This window comes from Schistocerca nitens, chromosome 3 (assembly GCF_023898315.1).
Source record: "Schistocerca nitens isolate TAMUIC-IGC-003100 chromosome 3, iqSchNite1.1, whole genome shotgun sequence".
NCBI classification, from domain to species: domain Eukaryota; kingdom Metazoa; phylum Arthropoda; class Insecta; order Orthoptera; family Acrididae; genus Schistocerca; species Schistocerca nitens.
The window spans coordinates 387,463,502-387,476,761 of NC_064616.1; the positions used below are offsets into that span (position 1 = coordinate 387,463,502).

Here is a 13,260-nt window from a genome sequence, read left to right on the forward strand (position 1 = left end):
GCAGCTGCTACCGAAGCTACAGTTCAAGACCTTGTATGAAGATTTAACAAACAATGAGTACGATTCAGTGCCTTTCCCAGCCAGCTGAAGTTGGTCTGATCACTTCAAGCATCATTTTGGCTATCACAACATTAAAAATGACAGGAGAGGCAGCTGTGGCCGATGAAGTTAGAGCTGAGGAATTTAAAGATACATTTGGAGAAGTTGTGACAGAAAAAAAGACTATACTGCATAGCAGGTTTTCAACATTGATGAAACGATCTAATTTTTGAAATAAATGCCTAGCCACACGCTGACTTCTATTGAAGAAAAAACAGTACCAGGATTTAAAGCTGACAAGAACTGATGCACACTTCTTTTCAATGTTAGTATTGCAGGGGATTGCAAATTAAAGCCCCTTATATCTTCTACTCTCAAAATCCTAGAGCACTATAAAAAGGGTTGCGACAAGAGCAGGCTGGGAGTTCATTGGAGATGGAATAAAAATGATGACTTCTGATGTTTTCAACAACTATTTTTTAATGAACTAAACAGAACTGAAAGCCTTTTGTGAGAAAGAAAAAATTGGAGCAGGTAGTTATTTCTACAATCAAGGCATGCTATCTGCATAAAATTTTCTTTAATCGCTTAAAAGAATGTGATTTGAGTGACAAACTTAACCACCAATTTTTTCTGGTGGCAGCTACTGATGTTAGAAACTGCAGACCTTGCATGTCAGATTGGATTCACTGATACCTATGCCGAATGTGCCCTCCCAAACTCCCATTTCAAGAAACTGAGCAAAGAAGGTTTGACAGTTTCAATCAGAATAGTAATAATTAATACAGAAGAAACAGAAATCTAGGAGATTCAGCCTCTTAGAAAACTGGCAATGAATACATTGGCAGAGTTCTTCAGAGAAATTGCCACCGCAATGACGATTTTTGAAGAACATGATCCTTCAGGAGCAAGGAGTGCAAAATTGAAGAGAGAAGATGAATGTTGTCTTAAATGTTACACAGAGTTGTATAATCAACAGGCAATGAAGACTGCAAAGCAAACAATTAAACATTTTTTTTTTGCAAAATAGTGTGGCACTGCAAACAAATGTCAAGCGCCTAGCAAGAACACTTCAGCCACAAAGGATTTCCATTTGAGTAAATCTGTCATGGAAACTAAACTGATTGTAGCACCAGCAAATTCTTGCAATGTAGATTATCCGGAAGCTATTTACGATGTAGACCTGATGAAAAATACTTTGGTGCATTATTATGTGTTTCAGTGTTAAAAATTTAAGTGTATAAATTGTGCATTAAAATGCATTTCAGAAAGATGATGATGATTATTATTTTTGGTAAAAATACTCAAATTCTTATTTTAAGCTTAATATGTGAATAAATGAGAACCTGACCTCATTTTTACATATATAATTACTATCAATTAATGGAAATTTGGTATGAGAGACAATTCTGCAAAATTTACTATCCCGTATAATGAGATTTACCTGCAAGTAGACAAGGGTGATAGGATATATTTGTTTCACTGAATTGATTCTAACATTAGATGTGCTTGGAGCTACCAATGATATGAAATTAGCATGATAAATTGAATAAAACTGTCAGTATTTTATTTATTGATTTTTGTGGTACAATTTATACCTTTACTGACATGCAAAATTAACTAATGAATTCAATCATTTTAAAAGGTGTGGTCCTCCACTAATCCCAAGCCAGAACAATTGCTCATCCCTGCAATAGGGCACTCCCAACAAAACATTTCATAAACTTTTCCCCTAATCCAGTTTACATTCTGTTACAGAAAATCTTCCTGTTACTATAGTATGCAAATTTAGCCACTGCTATTTTTCATTTAATGCCAGTGTCTCACCTCCAATTCTTTCTACTCCTTTTTAGGCACTGAAAATTTTCCACATATTCTAGTTTGTTTCTGTTCGGCATTATTTTTAAATTTTGCATCCTCCTCCTGTCTTTTTCATTTACTTTATGTTTATTTTCATTCCATAATCTTTTCTCGTAGCTTTGATCACTTCTGTCCTTGGAGTTCTTTTCCATATCTGGCTAAAAGAAGCACACTGATCACAAATTTCCAAACTCAGTTTCACACACCAGTTTTGACCTCCCATCCACTAATAAAAAATGAGCAATCATATCTTTCAAATATCTGCTGAAGAGTTTAGGTGATAACCTTGTCTTACACCTTTCCCAAATTTTATTCCATTGGTATTCTTTCCCTTCAGTATTGTTGAAACCTTCTGATCAAATATAGTGATTTTATAAGCAATATCTCCAGTCAACTTAATTTTATCTATTCACAACCTTTTTCCAGTTTTGTAAGCCAAATAGCTCCCTTGAAGTCTTTAAAATCACACACACACACAGGCAACCACCCACCCACCCAAAACCTGTAACCTTCTGGCTATTCCCCAATGTGATATATTTTGTAGTCAGGTCTCTCAATTTCCCTCATTGCTCCTCCATTCTCAAATTAAATTACTTCCACAGGGATCATATTAGTTACTAATGCACTTCTGTTCTCTCCCAACTTCTGCTTATATCAATGTACCTGTACTTTGTTGTATTTTTCAAATAACTGTTTTCGGTTAGAATTGGTTTAGCTCACTGTCAAAGAAAAGTATCCTCCACGAGAAAAACACATCTTCGAAGAAAAAGAAAGTGCAGTTTACATTAACAACATGTACATCACCTTTATTTCAGAAAGATATGTAATATGACCTTACCGTCACCATTTGAAAGAACTCTTCATCTTTTAACACATTCACGTACTGTCCAACAGCTACCATATCACGCTGGAGTAAACTGAAGAGTTTAATCAGGAGTATGAATCCTATCCATATCACATTGGTCTGACGCACAAAGATGGATATAACACCTAGGCCAAGAAACAACAATCACAAACAAATCACGTATTACGTAGCCTTCTACATAATAATAAAATTTATATATCGTTTATAACACAAACAAAAAATTACTTATCATTTGATATATAAATGAATCTGTTAAAATCATGAAAGGCATAGTAGTTAATACCAATGTTTGTTGTACTAAGGAACATATTTCTCATTACCAGTGAACTCTAAATACTTAAATAATCCAAGTAATATTCAAAAACTTACTGCTTAACTTATTCTACTGGGACTTAACTTCCTAACAGGAACAACTCTTAAATATCTTACAATTTTCTGCAACTGAGCCAAACACTGTCCAAGTCTGTCTACCCACCAGTGATGTATTTACAAGACAATGCAGAAATGAGTTCAAAAAATTTCCATAAAACCAGCATATCAACAATAAATTATTCAAATACAGGGATAAGGAAAGTTACAGACTTTAGGTACTCTGCTATTATGAAAATGAAATCTTGGAACAGCTTTATGGAACACAGAACACTTACTTTGGTTATTTGTTACATAGATCATTTGAAAAATTCTTTTATCAAAATGATGTGGAACGAATCTGTTTACAGGATATGTATACATGATTAGCGTTAACATTAATGAACAAATGAACACATTATCGTTTTATTCCTACTTGTGCAACTACACTTAACAACAAGATTTTGTCCCCTTCTTTCTTCATCTCATCAAACCTGATGAGACATACTACTATATATTTAGAGGGTCTGATCAAAGCTTCTTTGGGCTGCAATAGTCTGGATAGTTTTCTAGTGCAATACAGTTTTATGGTTTCAAATATAATTCTTCGTGTACCTATAGTACCGCCATGAGCACACAAAAAACTACAGTTGTTTGTGATTTAGCTAGTCTCTTGTATATCTGCTAATCTGAACTGTAGCCAATACACTTCACTCTGCTATGCTCACATATCTGTGCATCCGTCGAAAAGCTGTTTCACACTACAACAGAGGGTCATTCCAAGTCAACTCGCCTAGGCCTCCCAGCTTGACCATCACGGATTTCATTGAAATTTTATGTGAACATTCGACATGTAACCAATGAACATTGGTAGCCTTTAACATTCTGTGAAGCAATACTGGCCAAGATATTGTCACTTGTTTGACTCCTTGAGCGACTGCACAGAGCAAGCATGAATTTCTGACAACTTTGAACTTTTACATCTTTAGCAATACTTTCTCAAAAGAAATGAAATTTGGCCATCTTGTTTAACTTTATGCTTTATCTTAACAGAAATAATAAAAAACTTTTTATAAGCCATATCCAGCCAGAAAATTTTAGGCAAAATTGACCAAAAAAACTGGCTCCAGAAGTTGGCTTTAATATCTCACGGACTAAAACTACGACAAACATAAAACTTGGCATGTAGTAACCTAAAAACACAAGGTCCTCAAATATGGCATTTCACTTATATACCACTTCCCAGTACTGAATAAATTTGAAGATTTTGCAAAAAGATAAAAAATGTTCCTTCAACCTGATTTTGCAAGAAACTATGTTCTATAAAACATTGCAGACTGGGTTCATCAGAAAGACAATGGTTTTAACTGCAAAAGTGGTGTATTTGATTATGCAACATGGACTAACAATGCTACGTAATTTGAATCAAAGTTGTGAGTAAAAATTGCAGCACAAAAAAGATGTAAACTTCCGATTCTTATAGCTTGTAGAGTAAAAGCATGCTGAACATGAACCTACATAAGCAACAGTTCGGTAACATAAGAATGGGCAATACAATATTTCCTTATTTGCCAATAACCTATAAATTTGTCAAAAAGATGTTGATTTTTGTGGAAATGTGAAAGTAGGGTATACTCTACTACACTTATTTTACAACAATTATTTTCTACTTAAGCTTCAAAATCAACATCATTCGAAACAACCCCCCCCCCAAAAAAAAAAAAAAAAAAAAAAAAAACCATTGGGCTTAATTTTCAATGAGCTAATGATACTACACAAATTGAGGCTAAGTAGCCGGAAAAATTGTGCAGTGCTGCAAACAAAGTTTTAAATGGCTTCTAATATCTTGTTGATTAGAGGCATGATACACTGAACTTTGGACATAATTCCACAACATATAGTTTTCCAATATAAAATATCATTCACGTACTGCTCTCTAATTTTCTACAAAATCAGTTCAAACTTTATTTTTGTAAAAATTACATAAATATATCACATTCAACTTGCTTTTAGAAAAGTTGTTTTCCATAACTGATTTCAAACCAATCGCAATTGGAAAGAGCACATTTTCCAACATTCAGTAACTTTCGTTCGATTTCCCAATGTGCGCCAACAATACCTGAAAAAGATGGAAAAATTTGAGAGCCTGTACCACGGCAGCAAGCTACACTCCAGCAACCTGTTGTCAATGTTCCGTTGCATTTATTTTTAATTTTTATATTGACAAGTAAGACATCACATAGGTCCATGGTGACACTGACATTACCAGCTCAAGATCATCAATCAGTGGCCCCATCACTACAGGGGCCACACCTGACAGCTGGACAATACCAGCTATCGCTGAGTGTCTTCACTCAGGTTCCCAAGCCTGTGATTTGGTTTCTTAATTTACATTTCAAAACCTTGCAGACTTGTGTAATGGAATGGAGGTGCACACCTGCAAGCCAGTCAGTTCAGCTGAGTGTAGCTTGGACAAACGAAAAGTCAGCGTACGGCAGCAGGCAGGAGTGGCTGCAGGAGCTCAGTTCTGCAGTTGGGTCTATGTTCATTGCTGGAAGATTCCATAGTAGGTGGGATGCAATATATGGTGATGACAAACTGTAAACAATGTCAGTGTGGACCAAGGTAAAATACTAAGGTATTACTTCGTCATAATACAAATAAAAAAATACGTGTAACAAAACAGTCAACAGATTCTTGAAATGTAGCCTGTTGCTGCGGTACATTTCCTCAAATTTGTCCATCATTTTCAAGTATTGCTAGTGCACATCAAACATGATTTTCTGTATGCCTCAAAACGGTCTTTCCAACTGTGATTCGTTTGAAATCAACTTTGGAAAAGAGATTTTCTAAAAGCAAATTGAATGTGATCTATTTTTGTAATCTTTAAAAAAAAAATCAAGTTTGAACTGATTTTGTAAAAATCTGGAAATCAGGATGTGAATGACATTTTATTTTGAAAAAACTTATGTTGCTAAGTAGTTGTGGCCAAAGTTTCATGTTTATAATGCTTTTAATAAATGAGATATAAGAAGCCATAGTCAAAATTTATATGCAGCACAATTCTTCTAGCTGCTCTACCTCCACTTATGTAGCATTGTTAGCCTATATTGAAAATTAAACCCACTGTTCTAGGGGGCTTTAAACACATTGTTTTGAATGAAACTGGTTTTGAAGCTTTGAGAGACAACAGTATTTGTAAAAAGACTCTAATACACCCCACTTTCACATTTTTCATAAAACTGTCATTTTATCAACACATTTGTATACTGCTGGAAAAGGGAAGGTGAAGGAAATTGTGTGTTCCATATCACTAAGCTACCAAGCTATTGCATATTATGTTTCATATTCAGCATGCACTTACTCTAGGAGATATAAGAACCCAAAGTTTTAATTTTTTTCATACTGTGATTTTCATGCCCATCTTCCACTCATATTATCTAGCATTGTTAGCCCCCCATTAGATAATCACATACACTTTTTTTGCTGTTTTACCAATTTTTTGGGCGATTTTGTGTAAAATTTTCTGGCTGAATAAGGCATGTAATTTTTTTTTCATTATTACTCAACAATATTATGAAAAGGGTAGATGCTACTCACCATACAATGGAGATGCTGAGTCGCACACAGGTACAACAAAAAGATTGCCACAAAGTGAGCTTTCGGCCAACAAGGTGTGCGCTGATAATACACACACACATTCAAAAGCAGCTCACACCCACAGTCCACAGGACCTCAGTCTCCGGCAGCTGAAGCCTTTGTGTGTGTGTGTGTGTGTGTGTGTGTGTGTGTGTGTGTGTGTGTGTGTAGTCTATTTTTGACAAAACCCTTGTTGGACACTAGCTCACTTTCTGACAGTTTTTTGCTGTGCCTTTCTACGTCTCAGCATCTCCGCTATATGACGAGTAGCAAGTATCATTTCCATAATACCATTACATTCTCCATCCTGGATTTCCCATTGTTTGACTTCATTAATATTCTTAATGTTGTACAAGATGGCCAAATTTCGTTTGTGTCAACAAAATATTGTCCGAGTTATAAGAGTTCAAAGTCACTATAAATTCACACTTGCTCTGCATCGAAGTCAAGCAAGGAGTCAAACAACTAACTATATCTCAGTCAGTATTGCTTTGATGAACATTAAACTTTACGAGTATTATAAAGTTCTTTATTTCCGTCTCTGATCACAAAACCATTAGGTCCTTGACTATCTGTTTCAGTCAGCAATTACCATCTTCATATCTGTAGCAAACATGGGAAAAAATACAAATACAACTAGTGGGTTGTCTACATCTTGAAATAATAAAACAGACCAAAGTATTACTAACATACATGTGGAAAACATACACATTAAATAGGTGGAGATATACTTGTTTTAAATATGGCCTAATTTTATGGAGCCATAGAGGTATTGTCAAAAGGAACACAAAATCAGCTTAGCATCGTACACATATTTAAAATATGGTATATAATGGGTCATAGTGTTGGTGGAGTCATCTTGTTAACAGCACTGCTGTCCATAAAAAACTGCTGTGCAGTAGCCTCAAAATGTTTGTGTCATAAGCTCATTAGGTGTCACTGCTGTAGATGTACACACACCCATCAATTATATAATTGTACGATATGGAATAAAAAGAATAACTCAACAGGTAAAGTCTATAGCAGGCTTACCAGGTGTATAATTTATTACAGTAACAAAATGCAATAAATTAAGAATATGAAAAAAGTTAAATTGTTAAGAAGGAAATAATTAAGTGAAAATAATCCTGATATGCTCTTGTAGAAAATTTTAGGTAAAAATAGAATGACGTGTGTAAGAATGAAGCTTATGGAACTAACAGAATAAACAGCAGGCAAATGGACACTCACCCATAAAATAGAACCAATAAGAAAAGAATGAAAACCATTCCAAGTAAATTTCACGGCAAAATGTCCCAGCAAATAGGGAAATGTTTCAGAAAATTTAATATTAGATGTGCCTTTCCAGTTTACACCACCCTAAAATTGCTTGTAAAACATAAACCGAAAAGCGCATATGACAAATTTGCTGGCTCTAGAGTATACAGGATTGACTGTAACAACTGGGATACATATTATATCGACCAAACCAGCTGCTCTTTTGCCGTAAGGTTTAGGGACTATTCCCAGCCATGTAACAACACTGCTTTGGGATTGTATTCATCAAACTGGTCATACTTCAGGGAGCACTGAGAATAAGGTATGTCTGTTCCACACGGTGCAAAAATGGCATCCTCTCAACTTGTTATAAAAACGAGAGCCAGCAAAAGTGCTCGATGGGCAGAGCAATTTTGTACCCAATGTCTAATTAGCTTTGTTTGACAGTGTCCTACTTTAACCATTGAACACCTCTCATACATATCTTGCTTTTGTCTTTACCTAGGGTCCAGTGCTTTATATGTTTGTTTCATTCTTACATTGAGTGTATTACCCATGGTTTCTTGTCCCTTCTTTGTTTATATATTTCATTACTAGATAATCTTATTAATTGACTGGTACGTTGTTTTATCATTCTTGCAATGATACGTTTCAGGGTAAGATTCCCTGGCAGTTAAGTTCCTCTGACCACTTCTCGTGCATGTGTTACTCTGGCAGCCACGACAACAGAGTGTTCTGGTTACTTACTACAGTCTCTCATTTCATTCCCTTTGGTTTCTTTATATATCTATTTTATCATTTTATATTATTCTGTTAGTTCCATAAACTTGTTCTTATGGATTACATTATATTTTTATCTAAAATTAGATACAAGGGAATATCAGAATTACTGTCACTTAACTATTTCCTTTTTAACAATCTAACTTTAGTTGTGTTCCTAATGTATTTCATTTTACTACTGTAAAAACATACATCTGATAAGCCCACGGCAGGCTTTACCTATTTAATTACTCTTTTTATTCCATATCATACAATTATATAATTTATGAATATGTGTACACCTGCAGTAGCAACATCTAATGAGCTTACAACATGAATGTTTTGTGGCTAGTACACAGAAGTTTGTTATGAAAAGTAGCACCGTTAATGAGATTATTCTGCCAACACTGTGGCCTAGTATTGAGGTAGTGTATGGGTGAAAAATGCTGTCACCATGTGATTTAGTGAAGCTACAGAAAGTCTCAGGACTGAAGACCACAACAACAACAACAACAACAACAACAACAGAAAGGAAGGAACAGTGAATCTGTACGTCAATTCGCGAGAACAATTCGGGATGTCCGGAAACGGGTACAAAAGGCAAATACGAAGGCTTTGGAAAGGCAGGAAGACACACTGAAGCGGAAAGGAAGTTTACCACAGTATAGAGTAGGACAACGGGTAATGCTATCCAGCCCCTATATGCTGTTAGTAGTAGTTTAACCTGTAGTGAAGTAGAAGTGGATAGTTCCTGTGAATTATTATGGGTGGAGGTTACAGCCAACAACCGAGCTAGGTTAATAATTGGCTCCTTTTACTGACCTCCCAACTCAGCAGCATTAGTGACAAAAACTGAGAGAAAATCTGGAATACATTTCACATAAATTTCTTCAGCATATTATGGTCTTAGGTGGAGATTTCAATTTACCAGATATAGACTGGGACACTCAGATGTTTAGGCCGGATGGTGGGGACAGAGCATCGAGTGACATTATACTGAGTGCACTATCCGAAAATTACCTCGAGCAATTAAACAGAGAACTGACTCGTGGAGATAAACATCTTGGACATACTGGTAACAAACAGACCCGAACTTTCCAACTCTGTAAGCGCAGAACAGGGAATCAGTGATCATAAGGCCGTTGCAGCATCCTTGAATATGGAAGTAAATAGGAATATAAAAAAAGGGAGGAAGGTTTATCTATTTAGCAAGAGTAATAGAAGGCAGATTTCAGACTATCTAACAGATCAAAACGAAAATTTCTGTTCCGACACTGACAATGTTTAGTGTTTATGGAAAAAGTTCAAGGCAATCGTAAAATGCGTTTTAGAGAGGTATGTGCCGAGTAAAACTGTGAGGGACAGGAAAAAACCACCGTGGTTCAACAACAATGTAAGCAAACTACCGCGAAAGCAAAGAGAGCTTCACTCCAAGTTTAAACGCAGCCAAAACCTCTCAGACAAACAGAAGCTAAACAATGTCAAAGTTAGCGTAAGGAGGGCTATGCGTGAAGCGTTCAGTGAATTCAAAAGTAAAATTATATGTACCGACTTGACAGAACATCCTAAGAAGTTCTGGTCTTACGTTAAATCAGTAAGTGGCTCAAAACAGCATATCCAGACACTCTGGGATGATGATGGCATTGAAACAGAGGATGACACGCGTAAAGCTGAAATACTAAACACTTTTCTCCAAAGCTGTTTCACAGAGGAAGACCGCACTGCAGTTCCTTCTCTAAATCCTCGCACAAACGAAAAATGGCTGACATCGAAATAAGTGTCCAAGGAATAGAAAAGCAACTGGAATCACTCAACAGAGGAAAGTCCACTGGACCTGACGGGATACCAGTTAGTTTCTACACAGAGTACGCGAAAGAACTTGCCCCCCTTCTAACAGCCGTGTACCGCAAGTCTCTAGAGGAACAGAAGGTTCCAAATGATTGGAAAAGAGCACAGGTAGTCCCAGTTTTCAAGAAGGGTCGTCCAGCAGATGCGCAAAACTATAGACCTATATCTCTGACATCGATCTGTTGTAGAATTTTAGAAAATGTTTTTTGCTCGCATATCATGTCATTTCTGGAAACACAGAATCTACTCTGTAGGAATCAACATGGATTCCGAAAACAGCGATCGTGTGAGACCCAACTTGCTTTATTTGTTCATGAGACCCAGAAAATATTAGATACAGGCTCCCAGGTAGATGCTATTTTCCTTGACTTCCGGAAGGCGTTCGATACAGTTCCGCACTGTCACCCGATAAACAAAGTAAGACCCTACGGAATATCAGACCAGCTGTGTGGCTGGATTGAAGAGTTTTTAGCAAACAGAACACAACATGTTGTTCTCAATGGAGAGACATCTACATACGATAAAGTAACCTCTGGCGTGCCACAGGGGAGTGTTATGGGACCATTGTTTTTACAATATATATAAATGACCTAGTAGATAGTGTCAGAAGTTCCATGCGGCTTTTCGCAGATGATGCTGTAGTATACAGAGAAGTTGCAGCATTAGAAAATTGCAGCGAAATGCAAGAAGATATGCAACGGATAGGCACTTGGTGCAGGGAGTGGCAACTGACCCTTAACATAGACAAATGTAAGGTATTGCGAATATATAGAAAGAAGGATCCCTTATTGTACGATTATATGATAGCGGAACAAACACTGGTAGCAGGTACTTCTGTAAAATATCTGGGAGTATGCGTGCGGAATGATTTGAAGTGGAATGATCATATAAAATTAATTGTTGGTATGGCAGGTAACAGGTTGAGATTCATTGGGAGAGTCCTTAGAAAATGTAGTCCATCAACAAAGGAGGTGGCTTATAAAACACTCGTTCGACCTACACTTGAGTATTGCTCATCAGTGTTGGATCCGTACCAGGTCGGGTTGACAGAGGAGATAGAGAAGCTCCAAAGAAGAGCGGCGCGTTTCGTCACAGGGTTATTTGGTAAGCGTGATAGCGTTAGGGAGATGTTTAGCAAACTCAAGTGGGGTGGCTTGCGGAGTGTAAATGTAGATGTAAATGTAGAAAGGGAAAACAAAGAAGTTTGTCACGAGGTATCAAGGGCCATACCAAGTAGTTGAAACTACATACCCCATTAATGTTAAGCTTCAGCTGCCACCTAGAGCAACGATAGTACACATTGGGCAGTTACGGCTATTTAAGGGTTGTCACTATATGATTCCAGGCATATTACAGGAAGGGAAGAGGAAGAAAGAGAGTGAAGAGAGGTGTTCAGGGCAGAGAAAACGAGGAAGATAGAGTACAGCATGACGTACCGTATGCTTTGCGATCCAGAAAGCAGTGGAGTATTTGTATTTTTTTTGTTTTCTTGTTTTGTATCATTAGGTTTGCATAGATTAATTAAGCATTGTATTTTCATATGTTGTATGTGTTTTTGAGTACTGTGAGCCTGCTGGGGACAGCAGTCATTTTGATGGTGATCACTGAAAAGGTGAGCGTTGACCAAGCTGATCTCGGCAGTTAACAGCCAGTACGCCAGGATGACAAGGGAGGAATTACAGAGCTGCCATAGAGGGAAGGTAACGGTATGTCCAGCCAGGGTGATAAGCACCAATCCGGACATGGGCACAGTGCAGTTATTTTTAGCCAGGAGGAAAGAAATAGGCTATCAAAGGGACATCGTGGAGCCAAAATTGAGCTTGCAACAGGTCGGGATGCAATGGATCTTCTCCACCTACGAAATTTGATAGTAGTAGCAAGTTGTTTTGAGCAGGGAGTATTTGCAGAAGCGAAACGTATAGAGCTCGAGGGGAGCAGAATTTTAATCAATGGAACTGCGTGTAACGTAATAGGACCAACCTTCCATCTGCCAGTGTCAATTTCGGGAGCACGCAACTGAATGTTACACAGCCACAGCTGTACTGGCCAGAAGCAACTTTAAGAGTTTTTGCCAAGGCAGAACCTGACCTTGTCAAATCAAACACTGGAGTCAGGTCTGTTGAGATCCGTAAACCAGTTCATTTCAGATCAAAAGGGGCGCATATCAGCTGAACAACTTGTGCAGCATATCGCTCAATATAGGGAAAGGCAACAACAAGTAATGATCATCTTGAGCACCTGTGTGCCAAGTGCCATCTCAGCCTTAACTTTGTTGCATGTTGATTGAGCATTAAGTGGAGTGGTCATCCAGTAAGGAATTTTTACTTTTTGTCCCGTGTCATATGTTTTAAGAGGACTAGACCACATCTAAGTTTTCTAATAGTAGTAGTAAATATGTCATAAGTATGTGCCGACCCAAACAAGTTTAAGAGCAGTTAGAGGTCCACCCGGGGACCGGGTCTTTCTGAAGGGAGGAATAATGTAGCGGCGCCACCGTTTAAGATGGGAAAAGCTTAGCTTCAGTGCAATATTTTGGGGCACGCAAATTACAGCCAGGCGCGGGCCTGTTGACAGTAAGTTATGTTACCAGGCGTTTGCGAAGTAGAATAGAGGCCACAGGGCCGTAGACCTGCTGAAAAGAGTAA

General features: G+C 37.3%; 1 protein-coding gene across 1 annotated transcript in view; it reads right to left on the minus strand.

Moving 5' to 3' along the window:
• The window catches only part of LOC126248328 (putative Dol-P-Glc:Glc(2)Man(9)GlcNAc(2)-PP-Dol alpha-1,2-glucosyltransferase), a 91,773-nt gene that overhangs the window by 33,502 nt on the left and 45,011 nt on the right, over window positions 1-13,260 (minus strand). The window contains exon 4 of the mRNA XM_049949220.1: window positions 2,738-2,889. Coding sequence (XP_049805177.1) covers window positions 2,738-2,889 — 152 coding nt within the window. The remainder of the gene's footprint in view (window positions 1-2,737; window positions 2,890-13,260) is intronic.